Source organism: Bubalus bubalis, chromosome 8 (assembly GCF_019923935.1).
Source record: "Bubalus bubalis isolate 160015118507 breed Murrah chromosome 8, NDDB_SH_1, whole genome shotgun sequence".
Taxonomy (NCBI): domain Eukaryota; kingdom Metazoa; phylum Chordata; class Mammalia; order Artiodactyla; family Bovidae; genus Bubalus; species Bubalus bubalis.
In genome coordinates, this window is record NC_059164.1 from 38161126 (window position 1) to 38176901 (window position 15776).

General features: G+C 34.9%; 1 protein-coding gene across 13 annotated transcripts in view; it reads left to right on the top strand.

The window, feature by feature from the left end:
• The window catches only part of CACNA2D1 (calcium voltage-gated channel auxiliary subunit alpha2delta 1), a 524082-nt gene that overhangs the window by 443370 nt on the left and 64936 nt on the right, over positions 1 to 15776 (top strand). For all 13 annotated transcript variants that reach the window (XM_045166379.1, XM_045166383.1, XM_045166384.1 and 10 more), the window contains exons 13-15: positions 8888 to 8966; positions 9811 to 9860; positions 11028 to 11117. In XM_045166379.1, coding sequence (XP_045022314.1) covers positions 8888 to 8966; positions 9811 to 9860; positions 11028 to 11117 — 219 coding nt within the window. The remainder of the gene's footprint in view (positions 1 to 8887; positions 8967 to 9810; positions 9861 to 11027; positions 11118 to 15776) is intronic.

Consider the following 15776-nt stretch of genomic DNA (forward strand, 5'->3'; position numbering starts at 1 on the left):
AATACCAGGAAGGGCATTCTGTTCTGCTTTTCCTGAGGCTGTCTTCTCAGAATGAAAGCTCTGCTTGCCATGGAGCTCCACACAGAGATCTTCCCTGATCAGACTTTCTAGAGTGGTCCCCTTTTCCTACACACTTCATTATTCTCTATTTCAGTACCATCTTTCCTCTTTGTTTTCTTTCTCCCAGATTACCATTTTAAAGAATTATTTTAATTATGTACTTATTTACATTATCTTGAACTCTCTTCTGTTAAAAGCTCTAAGAGGTAGGGGTTGTATCAGCTTATAAACCTACCATTGACTCCTTAGAGGCTAAGAAGGGCTTGATGCACAGTGGTTGCTGAGTAATTACTGAAGATGCCCAACATAAATGAATAAATGTAAATATGCAATAAATAATCTCCAATAGTAAACTAAGTCTAGTCAAGGCTATGGTTTTTCCAGTGCTCATGTATGGATGTGAGAGTTGGACTGTGAAGAAAGCTGAGTGCCGAAGAATTGATGCTTTTGAACTGTGGTGTTAGAGAAGACTCTTGAGAGTCCCTTGGACTGCAAGGAGATCCAACCAGTCCATTCTGAAGGAGATCAGCCCTGGGATTTCTTTGGAAGAACTGATGCTAAAGCTGAAACTCCAGTACTTTGGCCACCTCATGTGAAGAGTTGACTCATTGGAAAAGACTCTGATGCTGGGAGGGATTGGGGGCAGGAGGAGAAGGGGACGACAGAGGATGAGATGGCCAGATGGCATCACTGACTCGATGGACATGAGTTTGAGTGAACCCCGGGAGTTGGTGGTGGACAGGGAGGCCTGGCGTGCTGCGATGCATGGGGTCACAAAGAGTTGGACACGACTGAGCAACTGAACTGATAGTAAACTATATATAAAACATTCATATATGATAATAGCTTTGACCTTTTACAAGAAAATAATTTAAAATTATATTTTTTCCTTATAAGTGGAATGTTGTTGTTGTTCAGTTGCTGAGTTGTGTCCAATTCTTTGAAACCCCATGGACTGAAGTGTGCCAGGTTTCCCTGTCCTTCACCATCTCCTGGAGTTTGCTCAAATTCGTGTCGAGTCAGTGATGCCATCCAATCATCTTATCCTCTGTCATCCCCTTCTCCTCCTGCCGTCAATCTTTCCCAGAATCGGGGTCTTTTCCAATGAGTTGGCTCTTCTCATCAGGGTGGCCAAAGTATTGGAGCTTCATCTTCAGCATCAGCCTTTCCAATGAATAATATTTGGGGTTTATTTCCTTTAGGATTTACTGGTTTGATCTCCTTGCAGTCCAACAGACTCTCAAGAGTCTTCAAAACCACAGTTTGAATGCATCAGTTCTTTGGCACTCAGCCTTCTTTATGGTCCAACTCTCATATCCATACATGACTGCTGAAAAAACCAGGCTTTGACTAGATGGACCTTTGTTGGGAAAGTAATGTCTTTTTGTTAATATGCTGCTAGGTTTGTCATAACTTTTCCTCCAAGGAGCAAGTGTCTTTTAATTTTATGGCTACAGTCAACATCTGTGGTGATTTTGGAGCCCAAGAAAATAAAGTCTGTCACTGTTTCCATAGTTTCCCTATCTATTTGCCATGAAGTGATGAGACCGGATGCCATGATCTTAGTTGAATTTCAAGCCAGCTTTTTCACTCTACTCTTTCACTTTTATCAAGAGGCTCTTTAGCTCTTCTTTGCTTTTTGCCATATAGAGATATCATCTTTATATCTGAGGTTATTGCTATCTCTCCCGACAATCTTGATTCCGGCTTGTGCTTCATTCAGCCCAGCATTTCGTATGATGTACTCTGCATAGAATTTAAATAAGCAGGGTGACAATATACAGCCTTGACATACTTCTTTCCCAATTTTGAACCAGTCCATTGTTCCATGTCTGGTTCTTCTTGACCTGCATACAGGTTTCTCAGGAGGCAGGTAAGGTGGTCTGGTATTCCCATCTCTTTAATTTTCTACAGTTCATTGTGATCCACAAAGTCAAAGGCATTGGCATAGTCAGTGAAGCAGAAGTAGATGTTTTTCTGGAATTCTCTAATTTTTTCTATGATCCCACGGATGTTGCAATTTGATCTCTGTTTTCTCTGCCTTTTCTGAATCCATCTTGTACATCTGGAAGTTCTCGGTTCACTTACTGTTGAAGCCTAGCTTTGGAGGACTGAACATTACCTTGCTAGCATGTGAAATGAGTGCAGTTGTGTGGTAGTTTGAACATTCTTTGAACCCCATAAACATTATGAGAAGGCAAAGGGAATGTAGAGTAAAATTAATGTCCCACCCTTGTATATGTCACTGTAAGAACTAGGGGGACTTAAGTTCATATAACAGAAAAGGTAAAGGCACCCCACTCCAGTACTCTTGCCTGGAAATCCCATGGACAGAGGAGCCTGGTAGGCTGCAGTCCATGGGGTCACTAAGAGTCGGAAACGACTGAGCGACTTCAGTTTCACTTTTCACTTTCATGCACTGGAGAAGGAAATGGCAACTCACTCCAGTGTTCTTGCCTGGAGAATCCCAGGGACAGTGGAGCCTGGTGGGCTGCTGTCTGTGGGGTCGCACAGAGTCGGACATGACTGAAGCAACTTAGCAGCAGCAGCAGCAAGTTCATATAAAAAATGATTGTACTGATGCCACCTCTCTTTTCATACTAATCAGTCCAACACATAGTTTTTCATGAGTATTCTCATTATTTGTGTCAGTGAAGTATTTAGCCTTACCCAAGAGGAACATCTGAAATAAGTATATCACTTATGTTGTGACCTCTCAGCTGACAATAGACTCTGCAGAGCTAAATCGCTTAGAAATGAAATGTATCCATAGCTTCTTCCTCTGTTATCAAATCCTGTCAGTGCATGCAGATAGAAGGGGAACCTGAACTTACTCCCTTATAATCTTAATATGCAAGGATGAATCATTGTAATTGTTAACATTTTTAAACACCAACATAATCCCAAGGGCATGTATCTTTGTTATATACCCACATGCAAGACATGTAAGAGAAATATCAGCTAGGTCTTTAAGATCATGTAAGCAAAAACTACTGCATTTCAATTTCCTTTTTAACGTTGCTTGGTGTGGTTTACTTAAACAAACTCACTGGTCTCTTACTAACTTTGTTCAGGCCCTGGGAAATTCCATACAGGCATATCTTATATGGACACAGCGGCATTTAGACAGTATCTTTTTCTTTGGAGTTCATTCTTAAATGCAGTAAAGCAAACCAAATTTGTCCCTCTGGGAAGGTATTATTTCAAGTTAAGTTCTTTTTGAGGCATGAAAATGGAAAACGTTACCTCATTGAATTCTGATAGTTTGACTATAGAAGACATTGTAGTCATCATCATCATCATGTCATCTTTATTACTGCAGCTAATATTTATTGTGCTTGTAATTTTCCATATAATACCAAAGCTTTTCATGTATCACTTCATTCACAGTTGTAATCGCCATATGATAAAAAGGTTTTTATCACCATCAACATCATCCTCATTTTGGAAATAAGAAAACCAAAATTTGAGAAGTTAACGAGCTTGCTGAAAGCTATACAGCTACTAAGTGGCAAAATCAATCATTTAAATGTTCTGCAGTCCAAATTTCATAACCTCATGTGGAGTGTGCTGGCTAGTCCTGCATCTCTGTCTCCAGGGCAGCCTTGGGGCCATGCCAGTCATCATTTGCCCACCCAGGATCCTTCCTTCTAGTTGGATAGCAAGATTTCACGACTAAGGAACATGCTTCTCACAGCTTTAAGAAGCTAAAATGGATTAAACTAAGCCATCAGATCTTTGCAGACTTGCAAGAACCTTTCAGATCACTGGGCTTTATAAAATAAATTAAGTGTAAAAGGTATATTTGGACACTTTTATTTATTTCATAATGCGATAAACCTAGAGATGTGGGTTATTTTAAATGCTGTGGATCCTGGTATACTTGTGAATTATGAAAACAACTGTAGAGTTTTCTCCTAAAATATTCAGTCCAATCTAGTATTTTTATAGGCTTATTGCCAAAAATTTTAGTACACACAGTAAATTAATAAAACCTGTTTCTGACATCATTTTTCTAACATGATTCGATAGCTGAAGTTTTTATTTTAGTTTTATTGGCTTTCTTTCTTCATAGTCTCATTTCCATTATTCCTTGGAGATTTGCCTATTGTAAATTAAACTTGAACTCTGGGTAACTGATAATTGTTGAGGTGACAGTTTCCAGTAACTGGGTTCTGCTGGGAAACAAGAAATTCCTATGACTTTTAAAATAGGTTGACCCTGTGGTTTTGGAAAAATCTTAATTGAAGACAAGTATGTTTGTCTTCAACAAACAAGACAAAATAAAAAGCAGAGTAACAGAAGTCTAGAACTAAAGGACACATCAGTAGTGTATTATAGGAAGCAAATCAGTAACCCAGTTTGTTGGTAATTAAAAGTTTTCTCTGGTCAAATAGGCCAGGCTTAACATGTAAATTATAATTCAAATTTACATTTTGGAATTATAATTTTCTGTTCAGAGAAAAATGATTTTGGACCAAGTGAAGGCCAAATTATATAAATTGCAGCTAATAATAGAGACTGATTTTTAGTTAAGTTTAATTTTATTAAACGTTCTCAAATTGCAGTTTATTTTGTGAATATTCTTATATAACTAAACATGAGTCAATAATTATTTTTTTATTCTCTAGGAATAATACAGCATATAAATGATATGTGTATTATACATACTTTAACTTGCCTGAAGAAATTTGCTCATCTCCATTTATAAAAAGACTATGTAACAACAACAAAAAAGATTATGAATTTGCCATGATATAAGTGTAATGAAACAAGGCTTTGAATGCAATTATGAATGCAAGGCTTCTATCACTCTGGTTTTGGCTCTGCTCTGTTATAATGAACTAATTTATATATCAGATGATATCAAAGTGTGTCTTATATCACTCTGGGAAAATATGAAGACCACTCATTTAGCTATTCAGTTTTTTTTTCATTTAATAAATATTTATTTTCATATCTATGTAAAGTACTGTAATAGATACAATAGTGCAATCCTGAAACTGTTTCAACCCAGTCCAGTGTTTATTCAATTTCTAATTTCCCATATTATTTCTGTTAGAGATCTGGCCAGCAATGTGAAAAATATTTTTCAAAGCCATCTATAGCTATGTATGTTTCATAGATGACCCTCACAGAAGTGAACATTCTAAAACATAGCCTATCTAACATCAACCAGTTCAGGATCATTTAACAAATTTTCTAGGAATATGACACTTAGAACAGTGAGTCTTCAGTATGTACTTGTTCTATGGATCTAGTGTTGTGATTATAAATGCACTGCTGCTGCTAAGTCGCTTCAGTCGTGTCCGACTCTGTGCGACCCCGTAGACGGCAGCCCACCAGGCTCCCCTGTCCCTGGGACTCTCCAGGCAAGAACACTGGAGTGGGTTGCCATTTCCAGGCATAAGTAAAGGAATTTCTTCTCCACAAAAGCTGACTTTGCTTTCATGGAGGCCTGATTTAAAGTAATTTGCTTAATAGAGACTTTAGATGAAATATTTAGCTTGTGTGACTGCACATTAAGTGTTTCAAGGTTTTTTTGGTTTTTTTTAATGTCATTTTATTTGTTTTTCTGTAAGACCACGTAAAGAAAAGACGTCTGAAAATGCACATCTTTGAGAATGTAATTTACCTTAATCTCTAAATTGTGCCTATTTCAAGGAATCACTTTATTATTTTATTTCCCCAAATTTATAGCTAAAGAAGAATGAAACACTTAAAGAGGTGAAAAACATCAGACTGCGGGGACAGCAAACCTCTCTGTAAACTTGGCATTGGGGTTAGTTCATTAACTCATCCACAGGGTGGCAGTCACATAGTGCGGAATAGGAGAATGAAAGTAAAACTCCCCAGTGGAAAGTTAGAGTTCAAAAATTATTTTTTAAACTATCAATTCATTGTATATATGTACTATGAAATGTTGAATATCACACCTGATTATGAAATCAATCTAGTTAAAATCTTATTACATAATTAGTTCAAATGTTTAAAGCAAAGACAAAAGTCAGCGGGGGTACAGCACCTGAATTGAAGTTTAATATTCATGTGTATCTTTTCAATGTCATAGAAAGAATTAAAAATTTATATCTGATTTATATTAAACTTTTTATATTTGATATGATGTATATTAAACTTTTCTCAATCAAATATATATAATATTTATCCAGTCATTTTGGAAAATTATAAGGTAATCTATAAAATCATTAATTATTTACATGCATATGTTTTGTGTGTATGTATATCTACCAAGAGACAAAATAAGTATTTTAGATATACTAGAAAGATTTTATAATTATTGTAATGGTAAGACAGTTGCTGAAACTATAGAAAGGTTGAATTTGTAATTTTTAAGATTTTAGTAACCATTGGGAGGATGTTTTCAGAAAAATGTCTTTAAAAACATCTATCACAAGGCAAATATAATTTTCAAAGTGAGTTAAAAATTATACATTTGTAATATGGGAATGATTCAATCAGTTCAGTTCAGTCACTCAGTCATGTCCTACTCTTTGAGACCCAGTGAACCACAGCACGCCAGGCCTCCCTGTCCATCACCAACTCCTGGAGTTCACCCAAACTCATGTCCCTTGAGTCGGTGATGCCATCCAGCCATCTCATCCTCTGTCGTCCCCTTCTCCTCCTGCCCTCAGTCTTTCCCAGCATCATAGTCTTTTCAAATCAGTTAATGCATCCTGCCTATATTCAAATAGACAAGGAAGGACCTATGAGATAAATGAATAAAGATAGAGAAGGAAAAAAAAAAAAGTGTATTAAACTTTTATTAAATTACAATTAATTATGACAGTGTACACTTTGACACCCAGCTCTGATTCTAAATTCTTTAATTAGAACAATATCTGAGGTTTCCATGTAGGCCAACAATTAGGGTCAGGCAAAACTGTAGTAAAACAAATAAAGCAATACGTTTTGTTGTTGTTTTTTACTAATGTGTTTTTTGCCTGTGTTGTGTTTATTTGGACTGTTTGAATAACATCAGTCAAATATTCACATGGTGTATGTCTGTGTATGTCTAGCCTCTATGTTATTAGAAATGCTTGATTTCTAAGGATGTAGATATGTAATAATAATTCATTTAGTCTTATTCATTTATGTCCTTGTACTGAAAAGTCCTTTATGGAAACCATTTTACTGGAATACTGTTGTGGTAAGAGAAACAACAGACAAAGCAGTGCTTTAAATCGAAAATTTGAGACATGCTTTCAAATGTTAATCATGAAAGTGATCCCCAGGTGCTTTCTAGAACATCTGGATTGTTTCTGTGTCCTGAATTCACATGACAATTGTTTAAGGTATGGCAATTAAATTGAATCATCAGTAGGGTGGCCAACCCGTTCGTAAAAATAATCCATTTAGGAGTAATTTTAACTCTGTTAAGTAGTAACACTCCACTAAAATGCATATCCCCCAAAATGACCAATTGAAGATTTTAGGAAATGAAACTAGATTTTTGTATTTTGAAGGACTAAGGGAGAGAGGGTAGTAAGTAACACCAACTTGGGTAGCAAGAGAGGGTAACACCAGGATAGGGAGAGCGGGTAGCAAGAGAGGATAACACCAACTTCTGTTAAGCTAGAACCAGTCACCTGTCTTTACAGTTTGGGGTGATTAAAACTCTGATGTATTCACCAAATGGCTTCTTGCATAACTAGCCAAGGCAAACCTGGATGAGTGGCTTGAGTGAAACTTTACAAGTGAAACAACAACCTCCCCAGTGTACTTTCTGGGGCAAGGGTTGTTATGATGTGATCTCTGTGTGGCCAAGACCAGCAAAAGAACAGAGACCAGATGTAGAATCTCTTGAGATTTGTGCTCTGCAGTCATGTGCGAAAGATGAAACAGATGAAACAATTAGAAAATGTCAATTCAAACAGTCAATCGACATGAATTAGGGAAAAGCTCTTAACATAGTTCAAACCAGACCATGAATTCATGGAAAAGTGCTTTTCTGCATGTTTATCTTTAGAAAAAGATAAACTGTTGAACTTAGAGTATTGGTTTACTCTGATTACTAAATTGGTAAAAATCAGTGTAATTCAAGTAACCATTTTATTAAATATTTGTTGACCTCATTGAATTTATTTTCTATACTTTTATACTGTTTAAATTCAGCACCTTCCAATGAATATATAAATTACAATAATTAAACAGTATCGCAATTATATTTTAAAATATTTGCATATTAGAAGCAGTCAATATTTTAATTCTTTTAAAAAATGCTCAGAGCTTAAAATATTTATTTATATGTTCCAGTCATCTTTTATAGAAAGTAAGTCATATGACTAACATCCTACTCATACATATGCATATTGAATATTTTCATGATGTGAAAAGTAGTGAAACCATCATTAAGTATAATGCTCTAAGCAACTAAATGTAGAGTGACCTCCTTTCTATATAGATTTTTGTAACCTTGTACCTATTAAGTAGAATTTTTTTTTTTTTTGGCAGTGACTAGATAGATATGTGAATAATATGTTTTCACCAGGTGAGACCACTGATGTTGAGTTGAATCTGAAAGATGCCATTTCTGCTAATGAAACCTTAGTCATGATCCTGCCACAGAATTGAGATATGATGCAGAGCACCCAAGTACTAACTTAAATTTAGTAACTAAAGTCTATATTTAGAGTAGATTATGTGGTTTCTCTCTGGTGCCTTCCAAGTGATTTAGAGGCCTCAATTTTCTTGTCACATAAATTAACTGAAAAATATGCTTTTATTTATCTTTTATTTTAGCTCTTTTGTTTTGCCTTTCAATTAAATTTTATGCAGCCTAACAGATACCCACTTTTAAATTCACCAGGTCCGTGTATTCACATTTTCAGTTGGTCAACATAATTATGACAGAGGACCTATTCAGTGGATGGCCTGTGAAAATAAAGGTGACACATCTGTTTACATGACCACATTTTATTATAAGAAGATGAACTTAGTAGTTGTTACTTCACATATTATCATTTAAAATACTCTAAAGTTGTAGCTAATTTTTAAATGGAGGCAAGAATAAGATATGTTTTCTCTAGAGAAAATACACGAGAAACTTTGACATCAGCGTTACATTACATTATAGTATTACTTTGACATTATAGTGTTATATTTTATGAAATTATGCTAGTGATTCTGATCAAATATAACTTTGCATGAAGAATTAAGAATCAAAGTAATATCTGAATTGTGTAAAACTTAGCTATCAGAAAGTATAACATTATATGGTACTATTTTCCTGAGTGGCTAAATTATTTTTTTAAATGTCTTATACATTCCTAGATAATTCAGACTTTGTATAGTGAACCTATATTTCATTTATACTCAGAAAAAAATGTTTGAACAATGACACATGACAATAGCAAGAGCCTAGATTTATTCTCAAAGTTATATTTTGGCAGATATAAAATTATGAGATACCTATCATTGTATACTTTTAATTATTTCTCCAATGAAAACAATTTTTGTTGATAATAGGTTTTCTACTGCTTTCTAGAACAATGACATTTATTTTATACAATATACGAAATGTAGTGAAGTTTCTGATAAAGCTTGTGTATTTGCTATGAGTTTACGTTAATCACACATTTTCCAAACTGATCAGTGGTATTGATATTTTAGTGTTTGCTGAATTAGAAGTACTCAGTTTCTCCTAGAAAGCCATAAAATGGTTCTGTGTATTTTATTATATCATAATATGTAAACATATAAATCTATTATGTATATATGTGTATATTTCAGGTTATTATTATGAAATTCCTTCCATTGGAGCAATAAGAATCAATACTCAGGTATGGTTATTTAAAACTTGTTTAAATTGTTTTTTCAAACTAAATTATTTCTCTGCTACTTTAAATATGCTCAATATGAAGAAAATAGGTGAAAATGAATAAATGATTGATGTATTACATGAATAAATAATTCATACTATTTCATTGGTAATGAGTATCATGGTAATGTATTGGTTTTTATTTCATTAAAGTTCCAAGTGTTTTTAAATATCTGAAACTCAGACAAAGATGTGTAATTATGTTTGTCTTCTCCTATTTTAAAAACATCATAGAAAATAAATAAAATCAATTTATTAACAATCTCATCATATAATTTCAACTTGTTTCTCTGGCAAATCATTTAACTGAGTTTCCCCAAATTATAGGTTCAACACAGAAAATTAAACAATAATTATTTGCAACTTACAACAAGGAGATGGTTTTTCTACAGCCATTCAGTTGAAAACATACTTGTTAAATAGGTAGATTGAACCAATAAGTTAATTTAAATATAAATTTAATATTCATAAATTGCTGTTTAAAATCATGTATTCAGTTTTAAACAGAACTGAAAGTCTACAAAATAGACTAAGTCAAAATTTAGCCCAAATAACATGGCTTTTGTGGAAATGAATACTGAATATGTTGAGTTTTGAAATGAAACAGCAGCTGCATTCAAGTCTGATGTCTAGTTTTGGCACAGTATTTCATTTATTTTTGATATGTTTAAATGTAGTTTTGAATTTCAGCCAAACAATCTGTGATATGAAAACAAGTATGTGGCTGCTTTATTATTTCAAATTTGTGCAGTTCCATCCAGTAAATCACAGAGCCTTAAATAGTTTAGATTAACATAAAACAATTCACAGGGAACTTATTTCACTTATCCTTGGCTGTACCTCAGAAAGAGAATGTTTTGTTAGGAGGAAAAAAAAAAAACTGGGGTAGATACATTGTATAAATAATACAAGTCAAATGTTGTTAATTCTGAGTATGCAGACATACCATTTATGGAGTACCCAAAGTAGAAATTGAATGATTATATGCTTAACACTCTTAATTTTAATTCCATCTTCATTTTTACCTCTAGGTAAATTTTTCTCTGTGGAGTTGTTTTTGTTGTTGTTTTTTTAAGAACTGCATTCCTAGTTATCAACCACTTAAAGTTTTTAATGTGTTTTTATATAGGAATATTTGGATGTTCTGGGAAGACCAATGGTTTTAGCTGGAGACAAAGCTAAGCAAGTCCAGTGGACAAACGTATACCTGGATGCACTGGTAAGCTAGGCTGTTCAACCAAAGACTGTTGTAACAAAAGCACACAGCTAACTTCTATTTCTCTCTAGCTTCCATTTCTCTTTTTCTCTTCATGAAACCCTTTCAGAATTCCTTCTATCACAACCTTCTTTGCTAGAATTTATATAATTTACTTAAAAATCTAGACTTGTGTGCAATAGAGAATCAGAGATGTAAAGTGTTGTTTTTCAGTTGTCATTGAGGATATAGAGTTTCAAACCTCCAATCTTGAATTTAAGATCATTCTAATAACTTTGTGAAGTTTTATGTAAAAAAAAAAAATCCTAAAGTCACATGAATGAGTAGATTTTGAACAAGAATTGTGAAGAAAGTATTTTTAAAGTAGATTTCAGCTAGCAGAAGCTTGTAGCTCAGACGGTAAAGAATCTGCCTGCAGTGCTGGAGACCCAGATTCGATCCCTGGGTTGGGAAGATCCCCTGGAGGAGGGCATGGCAACCACTCCAGCATTCTTGCCTGGAGAATCTCCACAGGGTCGCAAAGACTCAGACATGACTGAGCAACTAACACTTTCATATTTTCAGCTAGCAGGAGTCTGTCTGCTGTTTCCTCCATATTTGAGATAGCCTCCATATCTTAAACCAGACTCAACAAAACTCAGAAGTACTTGCAATTAGATAAACAAATATCTTATCCCACCCTGGAACAATCACAAACCTAATCACCTCTTCATATTATAAGTTCTTGCTTTAGAGTCAACCTTAAATATTTATGGAAATAGCCCATTGAAGTGATACAGTCTGATGTGAAATAACAAATAAAAACATGTTAAGTTGTCCACTGCATAGTGGGAATTGTAGTACAGGCATGCCATCATATTTCAGAGCAGTGGTTCTTTCTCAACTGGGGCCAATTTTGCCCCTCAGATCACTTGGAGATATCTATAGGTTTTATTGATTGTCATGACTGGGATAGAGTTTGCTACTCGCATCCAATGAATAGGTATAAGGGATGCTGTTAGACATTCCCACAATGTACAAGAGAATCACACACATCCCCAACACACTCACGCGTGCACACACACACACACACACAAAACAAAGAATTATTCAGCTCAAAATGTCAATAGGGCTGATAATGAGAAATCATATTTTAGTATAACTTTTTCTTTCCTAATATGAAATTTATAAATAGTAATAAGATTTATTCATATGCTTAACTTAATTAGAGAAGACTTAATTAACAATTTTGCTAGTGTAACATCAGAGAGACTTAAAATACTAAGCTCTGAAAAATAGATGCTGATTCAGTAACCCCTTTTCCTACTTGGAGTTTAATTATATGCTGATACTACATGAACCCACAGGGCAGAATGCAATCTATTTAGAAAGAATTACTTATCATTTGGTTCTTGTAAAATAAACAAATACAGGAAGTTTAGGAGAAAAACAGGCACTATTAGCAGCAGCCTTGCACGCTAAGAATGATAAAATGAAGCTTGCTTACCTCAAGCCCTTGCTAAAATTACTGTCCAGTGTTCCTTCTTGACATCACATATTTATTTAAGGTCACATGGTCATCTGAAGCTGTAGTCAAAATGTTTCACGCATTCAAATCCATCACAGGACAGACTATGATAGGAGGAGTCAATAATTATTCCCTCTTGTATTTCCTATGAACCAGAAGTTCATTAACCAGCATGTCTGCATTGTTGGTAAGGTTCTTGCAGATAGCATAAATGACTTTAGGAAGCAATTTTAGTTCTGAATCTGCTGTTCTGCTAGCTGAGACTAAATGTAAAAAAAAAAAAAAAAAAAAAGAACAAAATGAGACACATTAATTGACTGGTCAGTGGATACATAGTGCATTCTTTCTTCTAACTTAGGACTCAAACATGACCCATTTTTATTTCCAATTACTTGTTTATAGTCTTTGCACATAGCACATTCAAAAAATAATCTGGTCAGATTCACAGTTGTTGTTTTTTTTTTTTAAAAAGGTAAAAATATTGCAAGACAAAAACATAATGAGAAAAATGGAAAGAACTCTAAAAATCAGAAGAAAGAGGCCACAAATTTGGTGATAGAATAAGGTTAAAAAGATGGTATTGTTTTAGCTAAATATATGAGTCTAGGTAAGGTTTCTACAACTGATGTGCAGAGAAATTACAGAAAGGAATAGCAGTATGAAAATTGGACAAGTGCTATGTATATTGAAAGGATGATACTTTCTTTGGTCACTTTTGCAGATAATGGAAGGTGAGACTAGAACCAAGACTGGGACAGTATTGTGGAGGGTTCATTTTATTTGGGAGATAAAATAAGATTCTTTAGATGAAAAGAATTACACTCTGGAAACTAAATATCAAATAAATTACAAGATAGCAGATATCTTGTTTCATTTCTCTTCTTAGTTCTCTAGAAACTTGCACAGTGCCTTGGAATTGAGTGCAGTTTATAAGTTTGTCTAATATGTTAGAAGCCTTGTATCTCACTTGGGAGCGCATATTGCCATATTTAGAAAAAATTTATGGTATTCTGTGTAAATGTGAAAGTGATGCAAAGAAAAAGATTGCTTCTCTTATGCCATGTTAGTTAGTTCAGTCAATCAGTCGTGTCCGGCTCTTTGCGATCCCATGAATTGCAGCACGCCAGGCCTCCCTGTCCAACACCAACTCCCGGAGTTCACTCAAACTCACGTTCATCGAGTCGGTGATGCCATCCAGCCATCTCATCATCTGTCGTCCCCTTCTGCTCCTGCCCCCAATCCCTCCGAGCCTCAGAGTCTTTTCCAATGAGTCAGTTCTTCACATGAGGTGGCCAAAGTACTGGAGTTTCAGCTTTAGCAACATTCCTTCCAAAGAACACCCAGGACTGATCTCCTTTAGAATGGACTGGTTGAATCTCCTTGCACTCCAAGGGACTCTGAAGAGTCTTATCCAACACTACAGTTCAAAAGCATCAATTCTTCGGCACTCAGCTTTCTTCACAGTCCAACTCTCACATCCATACATGACCACTGGAAAAACCATAGCCTTGACTAGACTGACCTTTATTGGCAAAGTAATGTCTCTGCTTTTGAATATGCTATCTAGGTTGGTCATAACTTTCCTTCCAAGGAGTAAGCGTCTTTTAATTTCATGGCTGCAATCACCATCTGCAGTGATTTTGGAGCTCCCAAAGATAAAGTCTGACACCGTTTCCACTGTTTCCCCATCTATTTCCCATGAAGTGATGGAACGAGATGCCATGATCTTAGTTTTCTGAATGTTGAGCTTTAAGCCATGTTACCATTCCTAAAACTGTGCATATACTCAATATATACACAGTTGGTCCTCCATATCTGTGTCCTGTGTCTATAGGAACAACCATTGCAGGTTGAAAATATTTAGGAAAAAGATTCAGAAAGTTCTAAAAAGCAAAACTTGATTTTGCTAGGCACTGGCTTAATGTTTACATAACATTTACATTGTACTTACAACTGTTTACGTGGCATTTGCATTGTAAGGGGCTTTCCTGATGTCTCAGATGGTGAAGAATCTGCCTGCAATACAGTAGACCCAGTTCAATCCCTGGGTCAGGAAAATCCCCTGGAGAAGGAAGTGGCAGCCCACTCCAATATTCTTGCCTGGAGAATTTCATGGACTGAGGAGCCTAGTAGGCTACAGTCCATAGGGTTGCAAAGAGTCAGACATGACTGAGCGACTTCCACTTTACTTTACCTTTTTGCATTGTGAAAGGTATTATAAGTTATACAGAGATGATTTGAAGTCTGGAAGAATGAGCATGAGTTATATGTAAATAGTACCCAGTTTATATAAGGGACTTGAACATCCATGGATTTTGGTGTCTTTTGGATGCTAGGTTTATAAATTATCTATAATCTGACACTGTTTGAGGTAGAAAGTTTTCATTGCAGATATTAATTCACATATTCAATTAAGGATGTTTTCATGGTCAAATTTTCTTCCTTAATACTAAATACAAAGTCAACATACCTATCATGCAGCCAACTATGTGTCATCATTTCCTTAATTTTCTTGGTCCCAAATAATTTGATATCTTGTTCTGCTGAAAGTGTATGATTGTCCTTTCCCACTAATTCAGTTTCCACTGTTTCTGAGCTTCCCATGTGTATAATTAATAATAAACCATAGCCTAAACCATTTTCTTTATAAGACTGTGCTGTTTCTATAATTAGAACAAGAGTCAATAAATTTGGATTTGGGATCATTATTCACAAAAAGATTACTAATAATTTCTCAGTAAATTCAGAAATTTCAACAATAATTTTTAAACTATTTTAAAGAATAATTTTGTTAAAAATTAGTTCTGACATGAAATATTTGTAACAGAAATATAATTGTTGCAGATGACAATCATAAAATGCAACCTATGACCTGAAAAATCAGTTTTTTTCCAACTAATCTCTGTGGATTCATGTAACATATGAAATTATCTACATGCTGATTAATACTGTGTGATTATTTTTACTCTACTAAACTGCTTCATGACTGGACTTTCATATTTGATTATTGCACCTGTCTGCATCATTTCAGTTTGTCAAAACGTTCATTTTGGAGAGCATATAGAAGCAATGTCACTTCTTTTGAACATCATAATGCTTACCTAGAATATCCTAGAAATGTATTATCAGTAGCATGTTTTTTCTGTTTATAATAT